This window comes from Pongo abelii, chromosome X (assembly GCF_028885655.2).
Source record: "Pongo abelii isolate AG06213 chromosome X, NHGRI_mPonAbe1-v2.0_pri, whole genome shotgun sequence".
Classification (NCBI taxonomy): domain Eukaryota; kingdom Metazoa; phylum Chordata; class Mammalia; order Primates; family Hominidae; genus Pongo; species Pongo abelii.
In genome coordinates, this window is record NC_072008.2 from 124,529,722 (window position 1) to 124,557,239 (window position 27,518).

The window sequence follows — 27,518 nt, forward strand, 5'->3', positions numbered from 1 at the left end:
ACAGGGTTTCACCATGTTGGCCAGGCTGGTCTCAAACTCCTGACCTCAAGTGATCCACCCTCCTCAGCCTCCCAAAGTGCTGGGATTATAGGCATGAGCCACTGCACCCGGCCGCTATGCCCACTTTCTAATGAAAAACATGTTGGATTAGTTTTCCAGGGCTCCCTGCTCAAGCACTGCTCCCTTTGCATGTGTTTAGGATTGTTGAATAGGTCCTATGTTCACCTAATACTCTTTCAAATGCCTAATCTATCAAGTTAGTCAGTAGTTCTTAGAATGAAGTTTTAGAAATGGAGACCTTTACTAATAAAATGACTTGTCTGGTATTAATGCAAAGCAGGCTACTACTTAATATTGTGGGAAAGAGAACTTCATCAAGTTGTCATGAATGTATGGTATCCATTCCTTGAGAATGTTTTATTTTCTCTATCTCATTATAGGACTGTTATTTGCTCTTGTAGTAAATAAATAACTAAGGTTGAAATAAGGTTATTAAGCTGGATCCAGAACCAATATTTTATCATTATTTCAACATTTATTCAACATATATATATATTCTCTCTCTATATATATTTTTTGAGTGCCTATTTGTGAACCAGGCACTGTTGTAAGTGCTAAAGTTACAGCAGTGAACAGGACAAAGTCCCCATCTACATTCTAGAGGGAAAGATACACACATGCACATACACACACACACACAAAATAAATAATAAATACTATGATTTCACATAGAAGTATAATTCACAGTAGTGGGGTATGGCTAGGAGGTGATAGGAGGTGCATTTTATGTAGGATGTCACTGAGAAAGTGACATTTGAGGAGAGACTCCCAGTAATGTAAAGGAGTGAGTCATTCAGATATTCGAGGAAAGAGCACTCCAGGCCGTGGGAACAGCAAATGCAAAGTCCCCAAGGCTGAAATGTGCTTGGTTTGTTTGGCTGGAGTGGAGAGTGCAGGGTGGAGAGTGGCAGCGAGTGAGGACAGAGGTTGGCCAACCAGATCACGCAGGCCGTGGCAAGGAACTGAGATTTTATTCTAAGCATGATAAGGAGCATCGGAGAGTTTTGAGCAGAGTAGGCACATGGTCTGAGTTATTGTCATAAAAGATCATTGTAGTTGCTAAGTGAAGAACTGACTTGGGCAAAAGTGGAAGCAGATGGAGTAGTTCGGAGGCATTGCAGTGTTTTGGCAGAAAGATGAGGATAACCTATACTAGGGGGTTAGCAATGGAGATAGCAAGAAGTGGTCAGAAATAGTATATATTTTGAGAGTAGAATTGATAAGACTTGCTGATAGTTGCCTGTCTGTGGAGGTATGAGGGTAATTGAGGATTCAGAGATACCTCTTAGATTTTTGGCTTGAGCAACTGAGTGAATGCTGGTGCCATTTACTGAGACAGAGAAGACTGTTGAGGAAAGCTGGGTTTGAGGGAAAGATAAGGACTTCAGTTTTGCATATGTTAAGTTTGAGATGCTTATTAGATATCCAAATAAAGATGTTAAATAAGCGATTTTGTGCATGAATCTGGAGTTGAAGGGAGAGGGCTGGGCTGAAGATCTAATTTTGGGAATCCTCAGCATGTGAATGGATTTAAAGCCTAAAGACCAAAAGGAGTGCTCATAAAGTGAATGAGATAGACAAGAAGACAAAAGACTGAATCCTGGGGCACATCCATGGACACTCACTGGGAGATGGAGGCAAGCTATAAGATTGAAAAATGGAGAGAAGTAGGAAGAAAAAAGAAACAGAGGAATGTATCCTGTTCTCAGAGGATTATTCTTTTCAAAATTATACAGAGCAAGCGCCCATCTGGTCTGTTAAAAGTAGAGCAGCATTATTATTTAGATGATAGGGTATAAGTAATTCACTTATTCTGATGGTCCCTGTGCTCCACCTACGGGCAAGAGTAGAACTTAATGCCTGTAGAACATTGATTTTTGTGTACCCTATTTTAGAAATTTCTTCACAACTGCCTTGTCAATAAAGATGACTTGTGTACCATGTCTTTTGTCCATGCCTTCTTTTAATATGGTGGTATTTATGTGGGGCACTCCTGTGGACTGGAAGGTTTGAATCAAATGTCTCTGTTTTCTTAAAGGCTCAAGATTATTATATTCCCTCCAATTCCTGATCCTGGCAAGATTTTTAAAGAAATGTTTGGAGACCAGAATGATGATACTCTGGTAAGAACAGATTTCATGGGGCTTGAAATTGGTTTTTTTTTTTTTTTTTGGAAGCTATGGGATTTTTTTTTTTAAATGTGGTAAAGTATCCATAACATAAAATTTATTATTTTAAGCATTTTTAAGTATACAGTTCAGGCTGGGTATGGCAGCTCACGCCTGTAATCCCAACACTTTGGGAGGCTGAGGCAGGAGGATCACTTAGCCCAGCAGTTTGAGACCAGCCTGGACAGCATGCCACTGCAGCCAGCTAATTTTTATATTTTTTTGCGAGATCGAATTTCCACAAAATATATAAAAATTAGCCGGGTGCAGCGGCATGCACCTGTGGTCCCAGCTACTCAGGAGATTGAGGTGGGAGGATCCCTTGAGCCCAGGAGTTCAAGGTTGCAGTGAGCCATGATCATGCCACTGCATTCCAGCCTGGGTGACAGAGCGAGACTCTCTAAAAAATAAAATATATATATATATGTGTGTGTGTGTGTATATGTGTATATATATGTGTATATATGTGTGTATATATATGTGTATATATGTATATGTGTGTATATATGTATATATGTGTGTATATATGTACATATATGTATATGTATTATACATATATACATATATACATATACATATATACATATATATATACAGTTTAGTGTCATTAGATACATTTATAAGTTGTGCAACCATCACCACTATCTCTTTCCAGAAATTTTTCATCATCCCAAATAGAAACTGTGGCTGTTAAACAATAATTCCCCATCCCCTTATTCCTCCCACCCCTGGTAGCCTCTATTCTACTTCTTGTCTCTATGAATTAAATATTCTGGATACCTTCTATATGTGAAATCATGCAATATTTGTCCTTTTGTGTCTGGCTTATTTCATTTACCATAATGTTTTAAAGGTTAATTCATGTTGTAGCACGTATCAGAACTTCTATTTGAAATTGGTTATTCTAAAGTACAATTTATTTTTAAAAATTTGAAGAAGAGCTGATTTAAAATATAGTATCTGAGGCCAAGCATACCAGTTAAGAAGTCTTCAGAATACTTTGCTCATCTTATATAACTGGGCTCCATTCTCTCTCTGGTTAGGGGACATATTTTATCAAAACATGCAGGAGGAAGGGCCTCCTTTATGAAGCTAGCCTAATGAGCAGGCCTTCTGACTCTTGGATAATTTAAAAAACTTGATGTGGGGAAATATAAACATAGGGCAAGCAATTGAAATGCATCGTGTTCATGTTGTTTCTTGAAAGGCTAGACTCCAAAGATATAGAAATGGAGCAGCCCTACCCCAACTGTTATAGTTGGTTTCCTGCAGATTCTCATGCTAGAATTTGTGGCCAGAAAACCTAAGACATTATGGGAACAAAAGGGTTTGAGGCTTCTAACTTTAGTTGGATTTATCATCCACCCTACTGAAATAATAAAGACACTAAATGAAATAAATATTATCATTGTGTATATCTTAAAGGAATAATAACAAGCATAGGGCAGTTAATTTAGGGAAGCAGTACTGCATAGTAGATAATAGCCTGATTTCTGGAGTCAGATTGTCTGGATTCATATCCCTGCTATGTCATTTACCATCTTTTTGACCTTGGATAATTTTCTTAGCTTCTCTGTGACTCAATTTTTTCATTAGTAAAATGGAGGTAACAATAGCACCTGCCTCATAGTGTTGTTATATGGATTAACTTAATACCCAACAGTTAATTGAATGGAAACTGCTTAGCCTACCTGGTATATTGTAAGTGCTTAATAAGTGTTAGTGATTAGTATTACTATTGATAATAATTTATTTTTATCCTTAATTCCCAAATCATTATTGTAATAATGGGTGATTCTCAATGGTAGTGATGATATTTGGTTAGGGAAGGAAGGCAGAGAGGCAGATATGCTATCAGAAGAGGATTCATTTGGATCACTTTTTAACCAGGTCATCTTCACAGACAGTAGATAACTCTGCCAGACCCTGGGAGTTGGGGCATGTAGACCCAGAAGTTAGGTACCTGATGAGGAAATTGTATGCCGTATCTGGAGCGAGTATGATAGCTATGGTTCTCCAACTTTAGTTGAGTCACAATCAACTGGAGTGCTTATAAGAAATACAGATTTCTGGACCCTACTTCCAATTCCCTGACCTGACCTGATTTGGCAGGTCAAGGACGAGTTCTAGGACTCTACATATTTAACAGGAGCCCACAGATGATCCCTGTCCTGCTAAGAGAGTCTGTGGACCACACTTTGAAAATCAGTGATAAAGATATTTACCCCTGTCTCTTACTTCATTTCACCAGCTGTGATAGACGCTGGAGGTTGGGAATTGTACAAGTACTCTAACAACTTTAACCAGCTATTGAAAGTCTACTATGTGTCAGACAATGTATTAAGTGCTTTGCCTATATTACCTTATTGAATCTTCATAACCACCCTATGGAGAAGATGCTGTTGGTATTATTTTACAGATGAGGAAATGGAGCCCCAATGAGGTTAAGCAACTCAGCTGCAGTCACACAGCTAGTTGGTGGTAAGGTAGAATTTGACCCAGGGCTGTCTTATGCTAGACTTCTCTTGGTCTTTCTACTAGGCTGCATTGCCTCTTGTAAGATAGAATGCTTGTCCTGAAGAACCTCGCCATCTTCTAAGACGTCTGTATGACAGAAGTAGAGGGTTGGGATAGGGGATTTCTGAGAAAAAGATTTAGGGTTGTATTATGAATAGCTTTAAATGGGAAGATATTGGCATGTCTTGTATATATTAATGGCACTTTTCATGCACTGCTGGTAGGCCTGTAAAATGATAGATATCCTTTCTGGAGGGCAAACTGGTAAAATGTAACAGGAATCTTTGAGCCTGTGATTATACTTTTAGGAACCAATTTTGAGGAAATAATCCAACAATGGCACAAGAGTGGTCAATGCGGCATTTGCTTTTAACATGAAAAATTAGAAACCAATGAAACATAACAATCGAGAATTAGTTTAAAAAATATGTTAGGTTTTCAAAGCATTTAATGTTATAACAAAATACTCAAAATACAGGAGTAAGAAACTTACCATAAACATGTAGTATATTACAATCATAATTTTTATTAAAAATGCATTAATATATACATAGAACGAGGGAAAGGAAATGGGTCAGAATGAATGATCATTTCTAGGCAAAGGGATTGTGGGTAACTGATATTATTCTCTCTCTACCTTTCTAAAATTTCCAGATTGCCTATAGTGAGCATGTACTACTTTTATAATAAAAGAAACCCTGTACAAGTCATTAAGGGAAAAAGAAAATACTGTAGTCATCCAGGTCTGAGAGATAATAGGAACTTGAACTTAGGTGGTAGCAGAGGAGATTGACGTAAGAGACATTATTAAAGGAAATCAACTCATTATGACTTGGTGAGTCTGTGTGGGTGATGAGAGGTAGGGAGAGTAAAAAATAATTTCAAGTTTTCAAGTCTGAGTAATAGAGTGAATGATGGTAACATTGACAGCAAAATCAGATCAATTATCTTTCTCAGAGATGGGAAAATTGCTTTTTTCAATTTGCTGTCTAGAGGATAATATGTTGTTTTTGTCCCGATGAGTCAGATAATTCTGTAATTTGGTGACGCAAATATACTGACAATATGGACCATTAAAAGCACAAGGTATTTTTGTTTTGTCCATTGCAGACCATTAAACAAAATCAGTTCTTTAAAACTAAAAGTATAATAAAAATTCCAGAGATCGGGAAGGGTAAGAGAACAAATTTTTATGTCTGCTTTTAACCAAATGAAAAAAATCTGCCTTCTTCACATGGCATCAATTCTCACAAACTGAACTGCATATGCTGCGTACTCTTTTACTTCTAGCATCATTGAATTATTGAATGAACATAGCCCTAGAGGTCATCTAATGAGGTGGATGTTGACATGTTTAATTATTTCCCTTTAATTATAAATGTTCAAAACTCGAGATTCTCACTCATCTCCCTCTCTTTAGAGATGGGGACATTAGGAGCCACAGAGAAGTTTCTCAAGGACTGTCACTGTGTTAAGCCAATCTTGTATTGCTATAAAGACATACCTGAAACTGGGTAATTTATAAACAAAAGAGGTTTAATTAGCTCATGGTTCTGCAGGCTTCACAGGAACTGTGGTGCCAGCATCTGCTTCTGGTGAGTATCTCAGGAAGCTTACAGTCATGGTGGAAAGTGAAGGGGGAGCAGGCATCTTACGTGGTGAGAATGGGAACAAGAGGGGGTAGGAGGTGCCATACACTTTTAAACAGCTCTCATGAGAACTCACTGTTGTGATGACAGCATTAAGCCATGAGGGATCCGCCCCTATGACCCAAACACTTCCCACCAGGCCACACTTCCAACATTGGGGGTTACAATTCAGTATGAAATTTGGCAGGGACATATATCCAAACTCTGTCAGTCACATAGAGAGGCAACTGCAAAACCTGGACTAGAATCCATATAGCCCAAAGTTACCAACTTCCAATCCAAATAAATAATCCTTGTCCTTTTTTAAACACTCTCTTCTTCCACACCGCACCATTAATAGTTGTTCTTATAAAAACTTATTTAGTTATGGCCATAAATAAGTTAAATCTTCAGTATAGTTTTCCTTAAAGTTACTCGTGTTTTGATGATGTTTTATTCATTACTGTAGTAATGTTTTGGCCAACAGCATTTCTTTCTGTTGCTTTGCTATTTGCCTTTTCCTTGTGACTAATTGGGCTTCTGGCCATATTGAGGGGAGGTAAGGGGAGTTGCAGAGGGAATTGCTTCTCCTCTCTATCTGCATTTCTTTTATCCATAAAAAAAAATCTGTTCTCCCCCTGCTTCTTGGAAACCAATTCTTATTTTCAGCATTGTGCCATTTTCATATTCTTGATCAGAAAGGAGCTTTTTAAACATGGGGATAAGATCCAAATACTGCTGATTGTTATTTTATACTTCAGTATGTATCTTTTTTTTTTTTTTTTCCATTTTGAGATGGAGTCTCACTCTATCACTCAGGCTGGAGTGCGGTGGCACGATCTCGGCTCACTGCAAACTTCGCCTCCCAGGTTCAAGTGATTCTCCTGCCTCAGCCTCCCGAGTAGCTGGGACTACAGGTGGTGCCACCATGCCTGGCTAATTTTTGTAATTTTAGTAGAAATGGGGTTTTGCCATGTTGGCCAGGCTGGTCTCGAACTCCTGACCTCAGGTGATCCGCCCTCCTTGGCCTCCCAAAGTGCTGGGATTACAGGCATGAGCCACCGCGCCCAGCCTCAGTATTTACCTTTAAAAGCTAAGAATGCTTTCCTACGTAGCCAAAATAGCATTACTGTACTTTAAAAATTATTAATTCCTTAATTTCGTCTAATACTCAGTCCATATTCAAGTATTTCCAACTGCCCAAATTGTCAGGAGACAGATATTATCCAGTCATCTCACCACTGACCACTAAGACAGTGGTTGAGATTGACCACTATATTTAAGGTGATATAACAGCATGTCCCCTCCTGCCATCTGCACTTATTGCCCCCATTGCTTCAACACAGATAATCTGTGTAGTGTTATGCTAGCACCTTGTCAAGTCTTCAGCTAATGCCTTTTACATCAGTTGATATCCTTGCTTGAATCAGTAATTTCCTTAGGGGTTGGGTTGAATATTACAATTTTTCTCTCTCTATCATTTCTACATTTACTTTTCTTTTTTTTTTTCTTTTGAGACAGGATCTTGCTCTGTCACCGAGGGTGGAGGGCAGTGATGCAACCTCTGCTCACTGTAGCCTCAACCTCCTGAGCTCAAGCAGTTTTCCTCCCTCAGCCTCTTGAATAGCTGGGACTATAGTCACGTGCCACCACACTCAGCTAATTTTTAAATTTCTTTTGTAGGGACAAGGTCTCACTGTGTTGCCCAGGCTGGTCTCGAATTTCTAGGCTCAAGCGATCCTCCTGCCTCAGCCTCCCAAAGTGCTGGGACTACAGGCATGAGTCACCGTGCCTGGCCCATTTCTACACTTATTAGCTGACAGGTATCTTATAAAGCGCTGCTTTCAGTCATCAACTGAGCTCTTTAGTTGTTCTGAAATTGAGTTCCTACTAAAAAGGCAAGATGCATGTTTAATCATTTCCCTTTATCCATTTTAAGGTGAGGAGTTGGATTAATAGACACCTCATAGTACCAAGTTGTTCCTCTCCATACCACCACATTCAACTTGGTTTTTTGTTGTTGTTGTTGTTGTTTGAGACAGGGTCTCACTATGTTGCCCGGGCTGGAGTACAGTGGTGCGAACATGGTTCACTGCAGCCTCAACCTCCTGGGCTGAGGTGATCTTCTGACCTCAGCCTCCCAAGTAGCTGGGAATACAGGTGTGCACCACCACGCCCAGCTAATTTTTTTTTTTTTTTTGGGGTAGAGATGGGGTTTTGCCATGTTGCCCAGGCTAGTCTCAAACTCCTGGGCTCAAATGATCTGCCTGCCTTGGCCTCCCAAAGTGCTGGGATTACAGGCATGAGCTACCATACCGAGCCTCAACTTGTTCTTTTTCAAGTTGCAATGATTTTAAGGTGTGGAGATCTACAATTCATTTTGTATAACTTTCTGTTTTGAATGTTAATCTGAAGAGGGACGGGGGCATGAAATAGGTAGACTTGTATACCAAAGGCCAGTGTTTTTGCATGGGGCTAAAGTACGTGAAGCTCACTTCACTTCTATAGACAATCCACTCTGGAAAATATCTTAACCAAATCTTGAAAGTAATCTTAAATTGAAAATTGATATTTCATTGTACTACCAAATTTATGCCTTTAAATTATAAAAACCTATATAACATGCCGTTTTTCTAGGCTCAGATAATTACCAACTAAAAGCCAGTTGTGTAAGCCCCCTAATCACTGATTTTCTTCATCTATGATGTTTTTCATCTTTGGCCATTACTCTGTTGTTGATTACTTTTGTTTTTAAAATTGGCAGTAAGGATTGAATTTTGGGCTGGTAATTGTGTGGATTTGTTTATTTTTTTCTACAAGTAGTTTTAAAATTAAACAGGCGTATAATTCACAGAATTGAATAATAGGAAAGAGCCATTGCATTTATTTCTTTTACCTTACATGGACATATTCATAGAAGCAGTACTCAGGAAAAGACCACTGTGTTGATAAAGGGTGGAAGTGAGAGTAATTCAAATTTTGGGGATGAAAAAAGGCAATCAGAAAGATTAATGTATTCTGAGAAGCTCTTTCTGTTGTAGTGTTCACCTCATTAAAACAAATTGCTTTTCTCTTGTCCAGCACAGCCAAGTGTTGGGTCTAATGACCAGAAACAAAAGTGTAATTTTCAGGGTGCATTTTTAATAGTTACAGTTTTTGTGAAAAATCCATATTATACACACACACACACACACATACACTTCGCTGCTATACAGTCATGCATTTTTTTAATTAAAACTTTTTTTTTTTTCTGATCACTTGGGAGGCTGAGGCAAGCGGATCACCTGAGGTCAGGAGTTCGAGACCAACCTGGCCAACATGGTGAAACCCCGTCTACTAAAAATACAAAATTAGCCGGGCATGGTGATGCATGCCTGTAATCCCAGCTACTTGGGAGGCTGAGGCAGGAGAATCACTTGAGCCCGGGAGGCGGAGGTTGCAATGAGCCGAGATTGAGCCACTGCACTCCAGCCTGGGCAACAAGAATGAGACTCTGTCTCAAAAAAAAAAAAAAAAAATATATATATATATATATATGTATTCTTTTAAAAGCAGTATACATTTAGTATAGACAAATTAGAACTACAGATAGTCAAGAGAGAAAGACAAAATCACTCTTAATCCTATCACTCAGATATAACTATCTTTAATGGTATGTGAACAACATAGGGAAACTGAAATACCTTTAGTGATAAATGGAGTAATAGCAACCACAATAATAATAGTTCATACTTATGGAACCTTCACTATGTGTCTTAATAACACTGTCATATTGAATTGTATTTGAATGTAACAAATGAGAAAGGAATTTCTGAACTTTTTATATATTATAAAATAATTTGTAATGATGATTAAAAAGATATTTTTCCATATGCTCTCCCCATTTGCTCCCCATTTTTAAAGATGTTGAACATCTCCATTGTGTCCTTACATAGAGCCCTCATTTAGTCTTACTTCAATGTGTGGAGATACACTTGATGCTCACTACCATTTTTTCGTGTCAGCATTGCTCCAGTCATTTGGGTTGTTTGAAGCTCGAAAGTTTTCTCAGGAAGGATTCATGGGACCGGCATTTCCTGAATTATTTACAAATTGATGGAATTCGCTGCATTTATCATTGAAAGTCATTTTGGCAAGATATAAAATCCATGGCTCATAGGTCCTGCCTTGCGTTATCTTAAATGTGTCATCCATTTTCTTCTGGCATAATATGTTTTTGTCAGAGTCAGCACACAATATAATTTTCCTCCTGTATTAAAACACTTGGCCTTTTTGGCTGGTTGTCAAAGGATTTTTTTCTTCAAAGTCCAATAATTTTACCAGAATATGTGTTGGTGTTGTGATTTTTTGCGGTATATGGTGTGCTTTCTCAGTATGTAATTTTAGATCTATTTTTTTTTAATTTTAGTAAAAGTTTCTTCACTTACAGATTTTAGTTATTCTGTTCCCATGTTTTCTTTGACCTTTCACATCTTCTTTTTTGTTTTGGCACAGGGTCTTGCTCTGTTGCCTGGGCTGGAGTATGGTGGCACCGTGATAGCTCATTGCAGCCTCCAACTTCTGGGCTCAAGTGATCCTCCCAACTCAGCCTCCTGAATAGCTGGGACAGGCGTGTGCCACCATGCCTGGCTAATTTTTAAATTTTTTTAGAGACGTGGTCTTGCCGTGTTGCCCAGTCTGGTCTTGAACTACTGGCTTCAAGTTATTCCCCCACCTGGAACTTCCAGAGTTCAGGAATTATAGGTGTGAGCCACTGCACCCAGCCCTTCAGCCCTTTCACATCCTCTTCAATAATTTTCATCTGCCTTCATTTCATTTTTGTTAAAAAATCCTACTTTTTAATCTATTTAAGATCTTATCTGATGATATGTTGTGTTTATTTGCCCTGTGTTTCTTCTAGCTTAGTCTTCAATTTTGAAATGATTATTTTCTTTTACTTTTATTTTATTTTTTGAGATGGAGTCTCACTCCATCGCCCAGGCTGGAGTGCAGTGGTGCAGTCTTGGCTCACTGCAAACTCCACCTCCCAGGTTCAAGTGATTCTCCTGCCTCAGCCTCCCTAGTAGCTGGGATTACAGGCACATGCCACCACGCCTGGCTAATTTTGTATTTTTATTAGAGATGGGGTTTCACCATGTTGGCCAGGCTGGTTTCGAACCCCTGACCTCAAGTGATCCACCCACCTTGACCTCCCAAAGTGCTGGGATTACAAGCATGAGCCACTGCGCCTGGCCTTCTTTTACTTTTAATTCTTCTGTGAGTTTTGTCATCCAATTTCTGAGTTGTTTATATTGACTTTTAATATATTCTTCTACATTGTTTACTTTTTTCATATCATGTAACTTTTTAAATATACTTCAGCTAGTTTTGAAATATTAGGTTATAGTTTTCATCTATTTTGTGGATATATCATTCTGTTATGTTTTAATTCTGTAAGAGAGTTATTCTGTGACTCATTTTTATTCTTTAATTTTTAACAATTTTTATTTTAAAAATAATTGTCACTTTGGGAGGCTGAGGCAGACAGATCACAAGGTCAGGAGTTCAAGACCAGCTTGGCCAACATAGCAAAACCCCGTCTCTACTAAAAATACAAAAAAATTAGCCAGGCTTGGTGGCAGGCGCCTGTAATCCCAGCTACTTGGGAGGCTGAGGCAAGGAGAATCGCTTGAACCTGGAGGCAGAAGTTGCAGTGAGCCAAGATCACGCCACTGCACTCCAGCCCGGGCAACAGTGTGAGACTCCATCTCAAAAAAAAAAAAATTTATTTTTTTTGTAGAGGTGGGGTTTCACCATATTGCCCAGGCTGGTCTCAAACTCCTGGGCTCAAGCAATCCTCCTGCCTTGGCCTCCCAAAGTGCTGGGATTATAGGCATGAACAACCACGCCTAGCTTCTGTTGTTCATTTTTGTATGAAATCAGTTTCCTGAACTTTTAGAAGGAGGCTTGATTTAGACAAGTTGTTTTTTTCCCCTAATTTTATGGCTATAGAGCTCCATCCTCTAGTGAATTACATTCTGAAATCTCCTGGCCCTTTCTGTCTGCCTTTTCTGCTTTGATCTAGGCTTTCTTTTTTGTCTCTCTTGTCCCTGTCCTGGCCAATTTGTGATCCAGTCTCACCAGTTTCTCCTCAGAGTGCAGCTTTGCCCTGGAAGGGATTAAGGATTAGTTTTGAGTTTCTGGAGGCCCAGGCTGCTTTCAGTCTAGACCATGGACTCTTGCACTCAATCACTGTTCGAAGATGCAAACCCTTCCCTTTATCAGTTGTTCATAAATTTACTTGCTGAAGTTGAGTTATTTTACAGTTCTCAGATCTGTAGGATGCCATGTTGAGTCCATTTATATACTCTTCCACAGCTGATACCATTTTTGTCCTGTAACTATCTCTAATTTTTCCACATTCACTCTTACTTTGAGGTTCATGGGGGAAACGTTTTCATCTTATTTTGTTGTAGATTTCATCTTGTGTTGGTAGATTTTGGATTTACTTTCCTATCGGGGGAACCAGCCCCCAATATTTCAACGTAGGTTCTTTTCTATTTTCCCTAAGTGTCAGCCGGTCTGGTAGATAAAGGGAAAGAGTACAAAAGAGAGAAATTTTAAAGCTGGATGTCCGGGGGAGACATCACATATCGGCAGGTTCTGTGATGCCTCCTGAGCCTTAAAACCAGCAAATTTTTATTAGCAATTTTCAAAGGGGAGGGAGTGTACAAATAGGGTGTGGGTCACAGATATCACATGCTTCAAGGGCAACAAAAGATCACAAGGCAAATGGGCAGGACAAGGTCACAAGGCCAGGGCAAAACTAGAATTACTAATGAGGTTCCTGGTCCCGCTGTGCACGCATTGTCATTGATAAACATCAGGAAACAGGGTTTGAGAGCAGACAACCATTCTGACTAAAATTTACTAGGCAGGAATTTCCTAATCCTAATAAGCCTGGGGGCGCTGCAGGAGACTAGGGCGTGTGTCATCCCTATCTATGACTGCATAAGGCAGACACTCCTAGAGCAGCCGTTTTAGAGGCCTCCTCCTGGGAATGCATTCTTTTCCCAGGGCTGTTAATTGTTAATATTCCTTACTGGGAAAATAATTCAGCGATATTTCTCTTACCCGTTTTTGGCAATAAGAGAAGTATGACTCTGTCCTGACCGGCTCCCAGGCAGTCAGACCTAATGGTTATCTCCCTTGTTCCCTGAACATTGCTGTCATCCTGTTCTTTTTTCAAGGTCCCCAGATTTCATATTGTTCAAACACACATGCTTTATGAACAATTTGTGCAGTTAACGCAATCATCACAGGGGCCTGAGGCAACATACATCTGCAGCTTATGAAGATGAAGGGATTAAGAGATTAAAGTAAAGACAGGCATAGGAAATTATAAGAGTATTGATTGGGGAAGTGATAAATGTCTATGAAATCTTCACAATCTATGTTCAGAGATTGCAGTAAAGACAGGCGTAAGAAATTATAACAGTATTAATTTGGAGAACTAAAAAATGTCCATGAAATCTTCACAATTTATATTCTTCTGTCATGACTTCAGCAGGTCCCTCCGTTTGGGGTCCCTGACTTCACGCAACACTTTCCTATTTATATTTCCAACTTGTGTTTTTTTTGTGGTGATATTTGGGAAGATTCAAAAATGATGCTGCTACCACCATCTTCTTCGCAGAATTTTTCTGCAAACTATAGACCAAGGGGCAAATTCTGCCTGCCACTTGTTTTTGTACAGTCTTTAACCTAAGAATGGTTTTTATGCTTTTAAATAGTTGGGAAAAAAATGTAAGAATACTATTTCATGGCACATGAAATTAAGATTTCAGTGCCATACAGTTTCGTTGGCTAGGCCCATTCATTTACATATTGTCTGTGGCTGCTTTCATGCTACAACAGCAGAGTTGTGTTATAGGCACAGAGACTATATGGCCCCCGAAGCCGAAAATACTTCTTATCTAGCCATTTTCAGGAAAAGTTAGTCAACCCTGGTCCCCTATAATATAGTTTTTAGTGGCTAAATAATATTCCATTGTGTGCACATATTATAATGTACTTAAGAAAATTCCTATTGGCATTTGGATGAATCCTAAATTTCATTATATAGGCATCATTTCACAGCTAAGTATAAGCATATGTATTAATATTTTATTACTGTCTTAGGATAAATTGTTACAAGCCAAATTGCATGATCAAGGGGGAGGATATATATATTTTAAACTCTTTGACTGATACAGGTTGAGTATTCCTAATCTGAAAATCTAAAATCCGAAATGCTCCCAAATCTGAAACTTTCTAACGTGACGTTCAAAGGAAATGTTCATTGCAACATTTTGAATTTCAGATTTTTGCATTAGTGATGCTTAGCTGGTAAGGATATAGTGCAAATATTCCAAAAGCTGAAACACTTCTGGTCCCAAGCATTTTGCATAAGGGATACTCTACCTGTATTGACAAATTGTCATCCAGAACGGTTGTACAAATTAAATTCCCATTAAGGAAACTGGCTAAATAAGTTATGGTGCATTCATGCAATAAAATATTATGTAGAGGTTAAAATGAGGTAGATCACTTTTACTGATGTATAAAAATATAACATACACTGTTAGGTGAAACACCCAGGTTACATATGGAGAGTATGATTCCTTTGTGTTAAGGAAACTGGGGCATTAAAATGCACAAACGAATTTTTTTCATAAGAAGCATAAATTACAACTAAGTTGTGCCAGTTCATATAGCTACCAGCAGTATGTTCGACTGGTTGTTTGACCATACTTTTGCCAATATGATATTACCTAATTTTAAAATTCTTGCCAAGTTAATAGATGAGAAAAGAGCGTCTTAATTTTAGTCAGGTTTTGTACTTTTTCCCAAGTTCATTGGCTTGAATTACTTCTTTTGTGAAATTCTTGTTCCACGTCCATTTTTCCTTGTTGTATTCATCTTTTGGTGGTTTGTAAAGCTCTTTACATATTAGATATTAACCCTTTGGCTTCTTATCCATGTTTTCCTTTGTATTGTATTTAGGGTGATTAATGATGTACAAAAGGTTTTTCCTTTTTTATGCAGTCAAATCTTCCTGTATTTTTAGGTGTAAAGAGCCCTTTCCACCTTAGATTTATATAGTGGTTCCTCTACATATTTTTCTAGTACTTATTTGATTTTTTTTACATTGAGATCTTTAATCCATCAGGGATTTATTCATGTAGGCTATGAGGTAGGGTTTAGCATTGTTTTCAAATGCTTATATTACCCAGTTGTCTTAGTGTTATTTATTAAATAAGCCATTTTTTCAAGGTTATATAATTTTTTTCAAATTGTTTTTATTAGAAATCTGTACATTTCACATGTTTTAAAATCAAGTTTGAGGTGTAATTTACAATAAAATTTACTCTTTTTTGAGTGTTCAGTTAGAAGAATGTTAGAAAATATATGCAATTTTGTAACCACTGCTCCAATAAAAACATAGAATATTTCCATCATCTCCTAAAAGTTATCTTGTGGTCCTTTGCAGTCAACCCCCTCTGTTAATCGTAGATCCTTGCAAACACTGATCAATTTTCTGTCCTTAAAGTCTTACAAGATGTCCTATAAATGAAATCACACAGTACATAGCTTTTTGAGTTTGGCTTCTTTTACTTAGCATAATGCGTTTAAGAGACATCCACATTGTGGTGTGTGTCAGTAGTTCATTTCCTTTTATTGCTGAGCAGTATTCTGTAATATGGTTGAACCACAGTTTATTTAACCATTCACTTGTTCAAGGACATCAGAGTTGTATCTAGTTTTTAATCTATTATTAGTGAAAATGCTATAAACATTCATGTAGAAGTCTTTGTGTGACATGTTTTCATTTCTCTTGGGTAAATACCTGGGAGTGGGATTTCCGGGTCATGTGGTAAGTGTATGTGTTATTTTATAACCAAGTGTCAGACTGTTTTCCATAATGACTGCACTATCTTATTTTTACCAACAATACATAGAGATCTAGTTTCTATGCATTCTTATGAGCACTTGGAATTGTCGGTATTTTTAATTTTAGCCATTCTAGTAGGTGTGTCAGGGTTATATAATTTGTTTAGAATAATTTGCATATTTTGAGCAGTGTTTCCCAACTCATCCCCTCATCTCTTAACTTGCCCAGTCCATCTTCAGTTGCACAACCTGAGGCAGCTCGTTTCTGTTTTTCTTCTTTCCACTTCTTTTCCTAAGAACATCTGTGCAGAAAACGAGCTTAGACATAATCTAATGCAGGGTTTGGCAGACTTTTTTCTGTAAAGGGCCAGATAGTAAATGATTTTGTTTTTGCAAGCCATTCAGTCTCTGTCACAACTCAACTCTGCCATTATAACATGAATGCAGGTGAAGGCAATACGAAACAAAGACCAGCATTCAGCCAGATTTGACCTGTGGACCATAGTTTGCTGACCCCTGGTTTAGTATAACAATTTTATTTTACAGACGAGAGGACCGAGCTCATGTTTCACCCTTTCCTCTGATTTACAAGTAAAAGTAAAAAAAAGCAAGGACCAGGATATTGGCTTTTACCATAAGAGACATGCTTTAATTGGGTTCAAGATAAGTGTGCTTTATGTGTAATTTCCTGTTCTAGCAAATGATGTTAGATGAAGCTCTTAATATAGGGTCTTTCAGCAATTTCAATTGCAGTAAGACTTTAGGAACATCTTATGTTTTACCATTCATCTCGATGCTACTTGACTTTTTGAACCTATTATGTCTCTGGAGCAATGAGCATTAAGAAAATAAAGGTAATAAAGGTCTCAGCAAAACAGTTGGAGTAAGAAGGGCATGACATCCTTTTATTCTTCTTAATATATTTTATTTCCAATGTTGGAAATGTCCAAATTTGTTTATTTCTGGAGATAGTCATTGTACATCATGTAACTATCTCATGATTCCCACCTCCATTTAATGTTAATTCCTGATTGTTCTGTTTCATTAATCATTCAGATAGATAAAGATTCTTAGGTCAAAAAAAAAACAAAAAACAAAAAACAGGAAATCATATCCCTACGGTTCCATCCACACAAACCTAAAAATAAGCATTGGCACTAAGTACTCAGGGAAAGAACACTGTTTAGAAATGTCATTGTGTATGTGTTTTTTTCCTCCCTTCTAGCACTGGAAGAAGTACGACATCTATGAGAAGCAAACCAAGGAGGAAACCGACTCTGTAGTGCTGATAGAAAACCTGAAGAAAGCCTCTCAGTGATGGAGATAATTTATTTTTACCTTCATTGTGACCTTGAGAAGATTCTTCCCATTCTCCATTTGTTATCTGGGGACTTATTAAATGGAAACTGAAACTACTGCACCATTTAAAAACAGGCAGCTCATAAGAGCCACAGGTCTTTATGTTGAGTCGTGCACCGAAAAACTAAAAATAATGGGCACTTTGGAGAAGAGTGTGGAGTCATTCTCATTGAATTATAAAAGCCAGCAGGCTTCAAACTAGGGGACAAAGCAAAAAGTGGTGATAGCAGTGGAGTTAATCTTATCAAGAGTTGTGACAACTTCCTGAGGGATCTATACTTGCTTTGTGTTCTTTGTGTCAACATGAACAAATTTTATTTGTAGGGGAACTCATTTGGGGTGCAAATGCTAATGTCAAACTTGAGTCACAAAGAACATGTAGCAAACAAAATGGATAAAATCTGATATGTATTGTTTGGGATCCCATTGAACCATGTTTGTGGCTATTGAAACTCTTTGAACAGTCTGGGCTGGGTCCCGTGGCTCATGCCTGTAATCCCAGCACTTTGGGAGTCCAAGGAGGGCGGATCACTCGAGGTCAGGAGTTCGAGACCAACCTGGCCAAAATGGTGAAACCTCGTCTCTACTAAAACTACAAAAATTAACCGGGTGTGGTGGTGTGTGCCTGTAATCCCAGCTACTCGGGAGGCTGAGGCAGGTGAATTGTTTGAACCTGGGAGGTGGAGGTTGCAGTGAGCGGAGATCATGCCACTGCACTCCAGCCTGGGTGACAGAGCAAGACTCTGTCTAAAAAGCAAACAAAAAAAACCAAAAACCTCTTAATATTCTGGAGTCATCATTCCCTTCGACGGCATTTTCCTCTGCTTTGAAAGCCCCAGAAATCAGTGTTGGCCATGATGATGACAACTACAGAAAAACCAGAGGCAGCTTCTTTGCCAAGACCTTTCAAAGCCGTTGTAGGCTGTTAGGGGCAGTGGAGGTAGAATGACTCCTTGGGTATTAGAGTTTCAACCATGAAGTCTCTAACAATGTATTTTCTTCACCTCTGCTACCCAAGTGGCATTTACTGTGTCTTTGGTTTGTGCTAGGCCCCCGGGTGTGAAGCACAGACCGCTTCCAGGGGTTTACAGTCTATTTGAGACTCCTCAGTTCTTGCCACTTTTTTTTTTTAATCTCCACCAGTCATTTTTCAGACCTTTTAACTCCACAACTCCAGCACTGATTTCCCCTTTTGCATTCTCCCTCCTTCCCTTCCTTGTAGCCTTTTGACTTTCATTGGAAATTAGGATGTAAATCTGCTCAGGAGACCTGGAGGAGCAGAGGATAATTAGCATCTCAGGTTAAGAGTGAGTAATCTGAGAAACAATGACTAATTCTTGCATATTTTGTAACTTCCATGTGAGGGTTTTCAGCATTGATATTTGTGCATTTTCTAAACAGAGATGAGGTGGTATCTTCACTTAGAACATTGCTATTCGCTTGAGAAAAAAAGAATACTTGAACCTATTTCTCTTTCTTTACAAGATGGGTCCAGGATTCCTCTTTTCTCTGCCATAAATGATTAATTAAATAGCTTTTGCATCTTACATTGGTAGCCAGCCAGCCAAGGCTCTGTTTATGCTTTTGGGGGGCATATATTGGGTTCCATTCTCACCTATCCACACAACATATCCGTATATATCCCCTCTACTCTTACTTCCCCCAAATTTAAAGAAGTATGGGAAATGAGAGGCATTTCCCCCACCCCATTTCTCTCCTCACACACAGACTCATATTACCGGTAGGAACTTGAGAACTTTATTTCCAAGTTGTTCAAACATTTACCAATCATATTAATACAATGATGCTACTTGCAATTCCTGCTCCTAGGGGCGGGGAGATAAGAAACCCTCACTCTCTACAGGTTTGGGTACAAGTGGCAATCTGCTTCCATGGCCGTGTAGAAGCATGGTGCCCTGGCTTCTCTGAGGAAGCTGGGGTTCATGACAATGGCAGATGTAAAGTTGTTTCCTCCTTGTCCTTTTATTCTTGAAGTCAGATTGAGGCTGGGAGACAGCCATAGTAGATGTTCTACTTTGTTCTGCTGTTCTCCAGAAAGAATATTTGGTTTTCCTGTATAAGAATGAGATTAATTCCTTTCCAGGTATTTTATAATTCTGGGAAGCAAAACCCATGCCTCCCCCTAGCCATTTTTTACTGTTAATCCTATTTAGATGGCCATGAAGAGGATGCTGTGAAATTCCCAACAAACGTTGATGCTGACAGTCATGCAGTCTGGGAGTGGGGAAGTGATCTTTTGTTCCCATCCTCTTCTTTTAGCAGTAAAATAGCTGAGGGAAAAGGGAGGGAAAAGGAAGTTATGGGAATACCTGTGGTGGTTTTATAGTCACTAAAAAGTGATCCCTAGGTCTTGGGAGCTCTTGGAGGTGTCTGTATCAGTGGATTTCCCATCCCCTGTGGGAAACTAGTGGGCTCATTTACTATTTTAGGTCTAGCCTATGTGAATTTTTTCCTAACATACCTAAGCAAACCCACTGTCAGGATGGTAATTCTTATTCTTTCGTTCAGTTAAGTTTTTTCCTTCATCTGGGCACTGAAGGAATATGTGAAACAATGTTAACATTTTTGGTAGTCTTCAACCAGGGATTATTTCTGTTTAACTTCTTATAGGAAAGCTTGAGTAAAATAAATATTGTCTTTTTGTATGTCACCCAAATGTTTTCCTTTGGTCTTATTTTGTGGAAATGGTGGGAGGTAGAGAAAATTGGAGTTAGAAGAAGAAACATTATGAAAAAATTCCAAGCCAGCTATTTTATCTTATAATCAGCTTCTTTGATGTTCTGGCTGTTCTGGTGTGCCTATGTTTTCTGATAAGGGCATGAATACACTTAGTTTAATATTAATTTAGCCTTTGTAAGCAGCACCTGAAGGGACTTAAGTATTCAATAAATTGTAGTTATGATAATTAATGGAAATGGAGGGTTGGTCCTTTCTAATATTAAGCTAAAGTGGAATGCAATATGATTAATGATATATATGATGTGCGACATCTAGTCACAAAGGAATATATTAGCAGGTTAGATTAGAGACTGAGAAAGTCAGTTTTCGACCGGGCGCAGTGGCTCACGCCTGTAATCCCAGCACTTTGGAAGGCAGAAGCAGGCTGATCACGAGGTCAGGAGATCCAGACCATCCTGGCTAACACGGTGAAACCCTGTCTCTACTAAAAATACAAAAAAGTTAGCTGGGCGTAGTGGCGGGCGACTGTGGTCCCAGCTACTCGGGAGGCTGAGGCAGGAGAATGGCATGAACCCGGGAGGTGGAGCTTGCAGTGTGCCACTGCACTCCAGCCTGGGCGACAGAGCGAGATTCCGTCTCAAAAAAAAAAAAAAAAAAAGAAAGAAAAAAGAAAAAATCAGTTTTCAATAGCTGTCCTTTTAAAAGCTGGTGATATAGTTTCATATTTTCTATAACTACAGCAAAATGGTTGTAATGTCATGGAGGTTTTCTTCCCCTCATTTGTGTTAAGCTCAAGGAGTGTGTCTTCAAACAGATCACATTTGCTAATTACCCTGAATCTTTATAGAATCCGAACCCTAGGGTAAGAGTGAGGGTGCTGATCTTGGTCAAGTTATTTCTTTATCTGGAATTATCCAGGAAGATTCTGAAAATCCGTTTCTAGGTAAGTATAGCTGTTTTGTTGTTGTTCTTGTTGTTTTAAAATAAGAAACCTCTTTTCTGATTCTTAACACATCAACACTGAGTATTATAACAGAAAACATTTAAAATTGAGAACCCCCTTGAAGTCGTAAATTTGTATGAGATCTATGGAAAACAAATTCCTGTAGCCACAAACATGATCACTTTGTCTCAGGGGTAGAGGAGCCAGAATGATCTAAGCACATTTGATTTCCAGAGTAATTTATCATTTCCTTGTTTCCATGAACTCTTGCTCTTTTAAAGGTGTAACTTATGCTCACATGAATAGCACATAATGCTACTAACTTAGTAGTAGTTTTAAAAGAAAGCAAGAGGACAAGAACATTTATTTCAGAGACTGTTTTCTTTTAAACCGTAACGGTTGAGTCAAGCAAAGTCTTTTTTGTAAATACTGTAGCTAAATCTTGGCATGCTTTTACTGTAAGCAAGGGAGGAGTTTTACTGACATTTGGATGTGCTAGATATTTTTGACATCAGTCCCCGAGATGATTTCTTTCTGAAGGTTCTCTGGCTTTTTACTGTCTTTCCTAATGGTCACATTTTTAGTTTACCATTAGCAACAGGAAAATATTTAACTGCTGGTTTTCAGTATTTATTGGGTAGATCATTATAAAAAAAGAGAAAATTAATAGTTTCTGAGTGGCTCCTATGTGCCGAGTTACATGTGTGATTTCACATAATCTCCATGCTGGTCCCATGAGTTAGGTTGTGTTGTTAACGTCATTTTACAGATGAAGAAACTGAGACATGGAACGATTGAGCTATGTATGCAAGATCACATAGCTAGTAAGAGACTAAGACAACACTGGGAAACAAGTCAGCCTGACTTTAAAGCCTGTATAATATAGTCAGTGGTATATTTGCTTGTCCCCAAAAGGCAGTTACCTAAAGAAAAAAACATCTTATTTCGCATTTTTGCCAAATTGCTTATCAACTGGAAGATTTCTGATTTTAAATCATTAATTGCAAAGTGAGCATTTTATAGCGTCTTTTTTGTTTTGTTTTGTTTTTTTGAGACGGGGTTTTGCTCGTGTTGCCCAGGCTGGAGTGCAGTGGCACGATCTCAGTTCACCACAACCTCTGCCTCCCGGGTTCAAGGGATTCTCCTGCTTCAGCTTCCCAAGAAGCTGAGACTACAGGTGACCGCCACCACGCCCAGCTAATGTTTGTATTTTTAGTAGAGATGGGGTTTCTCCATGTTGGTCAGGCTGGTCTCGAACTCCCGGCCTCAGGTGATCCGGCCCACCTCGGCCTCCCAAAGTGCTGGGATTACAGGCGTGAGCCACCGTGCCTGGCCTATAGTGTCTTTTAAGAGATTCATTTGTGCATTCATTTATCTATGAGCTAGGCAATGTGTTACGTAATAGGAATTTAGAAGTGAATAAGATTTGGCTTAGTATCAGGTGGTTAGTTAAGGGAAGGCTACTTTGTATAGGGGAAAGAAACCTGGATTAGCATTTAGGAGTTCTAAATGAATGTGGGCAGATAACTTTCTCTGTCTGGGTCTGTTTCCCTATCTGTAAAATGAAGGTGTTAGACAGTGATGTATAATCCCATCCATGACTCCTAATGGTGACCATAGGTTGTGGAGTTCATTTGGAAGTGAGAATCTTTGCTATAAACACTACCTCTAGGCATCTCTAGGCATCAGTGTTCTCATCTGTAAAATGAGGAGGTTGGACTAGATTGGCTCTATTAATTTTGACATCCAATAAAGGTTAAGATGATTTTTGTTTTACAAATCAAGAAAATACCTCTTATTCACTACAGGATGTAGCGAAACTGCCAAAAATAACCAGAGGAGCAGGCCCTTTAATGCAGTAGGAAGAACAAAGGAATTAATACATTAGATGAAACCTGTGGTCTACCCAAATCAGGATTTTCACAAGGGCCCAGCCATGATTGTGTCTAACAAATATTTCTTAATATGCATGTATGATACTTTAAAAGCCAAAGAGTATTATAGGGCTTATCATTTAAAAAAAGCAGTCTCCTGTCCCATTCCTCCTTACCCCTGATTCCTGCTCCTAGAAAAGATGTCAACACCCTAATTCTGGGACCTGTGACTATATAAGTTCACATGGAAAAAGGAACTTTGCAGATGTAATTGTGGTTCAGGCCTTAAGATAGATTTTCCTGGATTATCTGGGTGAGCCCAATATCAAGCCCTTAGAAACCGAGAAATTGGCTGCTTTGGCTGAAAGCAGAAGAGGGAGAAAGAGCCAAAGCACAAAAAGGGCTCAAAGTGCTGTTGCTGGCTTGAGGATGTAAGGGGCCATGTAGGAAGTGTGAGAAGGAACTGGATACTACCAGTAACTTGAGTGGGCCTGGGTGCAGATTTTCTCCCAGAGCCTCCATATAGGAGCACAAGCTGGCAGACGCCATAATTTGGGCTTTGTGAGACCCTGAGCAGAGAGTGCAGCCACACTGTGCTGGACTTCTGACCTACAGAAGTGTGATATAATACGTTTGTGTTATTTTAAACTACATTTAACATGTTTTACCTGTTTCTTTTGGTATATAACCCTTTACTTTTGAATAATACCCTAATATTGTAATTTTTTATCTTTAGATTTAGAAATGATCTAACTTTCTTCTGTGGAAGATGAGGAATTAGCTTGCTTTTATGCCTCTCAACACACACATGTGCACACATACTCACACTTCTCTTCCAAAAGTATAAATATTTTTGTTAAAATAGTCAATATTTGCATTATATTTATGTAAATATTGCTTGTGGTTAACTTATGCACTGTACCATTAATTATATATTTTTTTGTTTTTTTCCCATATTGTCTCCCTTTCTTTGATTTGTTTATGTACCTGTCATGAGTTCAATCCCAAACTTTTCTGAAGAACCATAACACTTCACTCAATATGATCAAACATATTAGGTAATCCATGAGTTTCATGAATTTTGGGGGGGAGACAGCCCTCTTTAGAATTTGCTGCCCTCCTGATCCATCCTGAAATGGTTGTTCTCTAGGCTGAGCACCCAGCTGCCATCCTGGGAATTCCCTCCACTTCCAGCTTCTGTTTCCTGCATTCCCAGTTGTCCCCCTTCTTGGATTATGCCCTGGTTTTGCTGGACCACACCGTTTACTAAGTTCGTTAGAAAGGTTGCATGGGAGGTGATTTTATTTTATTTTTTTCAGACAGGGTCTCATTCTATTGCCCAGGCTAGAGTACAGTGGCATGATCACGGCTCACTGCAGCCTCAACCTTCCAGGCTCAAGTGATCCTCTCACCTCAGCCTCCCAATTAGCTTGGACTATGGGCACATACCACCATGCCCAGCTAAGTTTTATTCATTTTATTTTATTTATTTATTTTTTTTTGAGACAGGGTCTCGCTTTATCATGCAGGCTGGAGTGCAGTAATGCGAGCTTGGCTCACTACAACCTCCACCTCCCAGGTTCAAGCAATTCTCCTACCTCAGCCTTCCGAGTAGCTGGGACTACAGGCACTTGCCACCATGGTCAGCTATAATTTTTATTTTTTTGTAGAGATGGCGGTCTCCCTATGTTGCCCAAGCTGATGTTGAACTCCTGGGCTCAAACAGTCCTTCCACTATGGCCTCCTAAAGTGCTGAGATTACAGGCATGAGCCATTGCGCCCAGCCAAGGTGATTTTTGTAAAATCATTTTTCGTCTAAATATAATCTTCACACGATTAAAATTTTTACTAGGTGAAGAATTACTAATTGGAAACAATTTCCTCTGAGAAGTTGAAAGCATTATTCCGATGTGTTCTTGCTTCTAGTGTTGCTTTAGAAATGTCTGATTGATTTCTAATTTTCTACATGTAACTTTTATCTGCAAGGTTTTCTCTTGGCCTCTTTTCTCTTGGTGTTTTAAATTTTAATGATATGCCTTAGTGTGGATCTTCTTCCATTTACTGGGCTGGACTTTGTGAGCCCTTTCAATCCAAAATCTCATGCTTCATTTTTGAGACATTGCTTTCTATTATTTCTCACACAATAGCTTCCCTTCTGTTTTCTTTATCTCTAGGATTCCTATTAGTTGTATATTGGACATCCTGGACTGATTCTGTAATTTTCATATCTTTTTTCTCCCATGTTTCCTTTATTTGTCTTTTGGTTCTGCTTTTTGGGAGATTTTCTTAACTTGATCTACCTGAGGCTCAATCCTCATCTGTAAAATGTTGCTAAAAGGACCTACCACCTAGCGTTGTTGTGAGGTGTCAATGAAATAAAACGTACAATGCTTAGCACAGTGAACTTTAATAAATGGTAGTTGTGGTTGCACATACGGTTATTCTGGAACCAATTTCTTGTCCCTTCTCATGTGAAAATGACAATCCTGGTTTACAATATCATATTATACTATAATGTTTGCCTTCATTGTAGTGAATTTGTAATGACATGGCATTTTCCAATTACACTGTTTTTAGAAAAAAATTCTATGGTATAAATCCAGTTAGCAATATTTCTTATTTATTATTTTTATTTCTTATTAGGCAAATAATTTTATTTATTTATTTATATAAATAATAAATATTTCTTATTTATTATTATTTCTTATTAGGCAAATAATTCTTATTTATGCTTCTACAAACACTTAAAAGTATTTTTTTTCTTTTTTCTTTTCTTTTTTCCACTCTCCCCTCATCCCTGGGGTAGATGAGAACTGGAAAAATAATACTGGATATCCACTCCCTGATAGTAAAATAGGTAGTTTGGAGCCCAAATTAATTACTTTCTCAGGATGAGAGTGCAGATCAAACCTTTAACATGTTAGGGTTGCCGTACACTCTGCCTGCCATGCAGCCCCAAATAAGGCTGGCCAGTACCTGGGGGCACTGAGGAGGCTAATGGACAATTAACAAACATCAAGTCCAGAGGAGGCCTGGATTCGCTGTAAGCTTCGCAGCCAAAGGTGGCCCTGCCTGCCCACTTAGGGCCCCATGAAGACTAGAACTAGAATTACAGAAAAAGAATGTCTGCAAGTCAAGAACAATCTGGCTTTACTACTTTATTTTCATTCATTCATCTGTTCAATTGGGGGGTGATATTAAAGCTATGTGACATGGGCACCAACCAGTCAGGTCAGATGCTGGCTATAATTACTTGGTAGGTATGTATCAACCCTGGATTCAACAGATATTTATTGAGTGTCTACCATGTGCCAGCACTGTGCTACCTAGGTACTGTATGATGCAGGGCAAGTTTCTTTCTTTCTATGAGCTTCAGTTTGCTCACTTGTGAAAAAAAAGGAGTAAGTGATCTACAGGGGCTCCTTTAGGTCTAACATTCGCAATCAATAAAATAGTAACTTTTGATTGTTTTGGGAAAATAATGGAAACAGGTATAGAAAAAAAGCAGCTGACCTAAGACTTGTAGATTTGAAAATGGGGGAAAAAACAGAAAATTATTCTGAGTTATTGTTTGACTTGAGATTTGGATTAAGAATCAGTTCTACATGTCTTATTTTCATGATGTTTCCAAAGGGAGACAAAGATAGCTCTAATCAAGGGGTGAGTTTGTTTTACAGCCTTGAACATTCAAGCTCCACCCCACTATCCCCCACCAACATGCATATACAAGACACCTTCCCCCTAAGGAGTCTACTACTTTCTTTTAGCATCCTCTCTCCAGCTGCTACACTTCAAACCCTTTCGTTCAGTGGTTGGCAATAGCTTGTCCACTCTGGCAAGAGTCCATGTTCCAAGCCCTTCTTAACTTCCTCTTTTCAGACTTGTCCTGCCTCATTTCCTGTTCCTTGTGGCCTCTGCCTCATAAGATGTTTGATCAATTCATCTTTGCTAATGTAGCCAAGGAGGGCTAAGAAGTTTGTGGGTTACCATTTCTGGATAAAATTCATATTGCAAGGAGCCTCCCCAAACCATGCTACCACTTTTATGGTGGATTAAAAAAAATATTTTATTATGGGAAAGTTCAAATATATATAGAAGTAAGGAGACTGTTAACAGTGAATGATCATATACCCATCAACTAGCTTCAACAATTATCAAAATGGTCAATCTTATTTCATCTATACCGCCACCCATTCCCTACTTCCTACACAATGAATTATTTTTAAGCAAGTCCCAGACATCATATCATTTCATCTGTAAATACTTTAGTATATAGCTCTACAAACTAAGGACGCTTTTTGTTTTAAAAAACTGCAATAGCATTATCACACTTTAAAAATAAACAATAATTGCTTAA

General features: G+C 38.6%; 1 protein-coding gene across 2 annotated transcripts in view; it reads left to right on the forward strand.

Annotated features, from left to right (window-relative positions):
• The window catches only part of IL13RA1 (interleukin 13 receptor subunit alpha 1), a 79,443-nt gene that overhangs the window by 49,990 nt on the left and 1,935 nt on the right, over window positions 1-27,518 (forward strand). The window contains exons 10-11 of one of the 2 annotated variants that reach the window (XM_024240739.3): window positions 2,099-2,183; window positions 17,511-20,315. In XM_024240739.3, the coding sequence (XP_024096507.2) occupies window positions 2,099-2,183; window positions 17,511-17,603 (178 nt within the window). In that variant the 3' untranslated portion in view covers window positions 17,604-20,315. Of the gene's footprint in view, window positions 1-2,098; window positions 2,184-17,510; window positions 20,316-27,518 lie in introns of those variants that run through there. The other variant, XM_054544998.2, reaches the window with a different exon arrangement.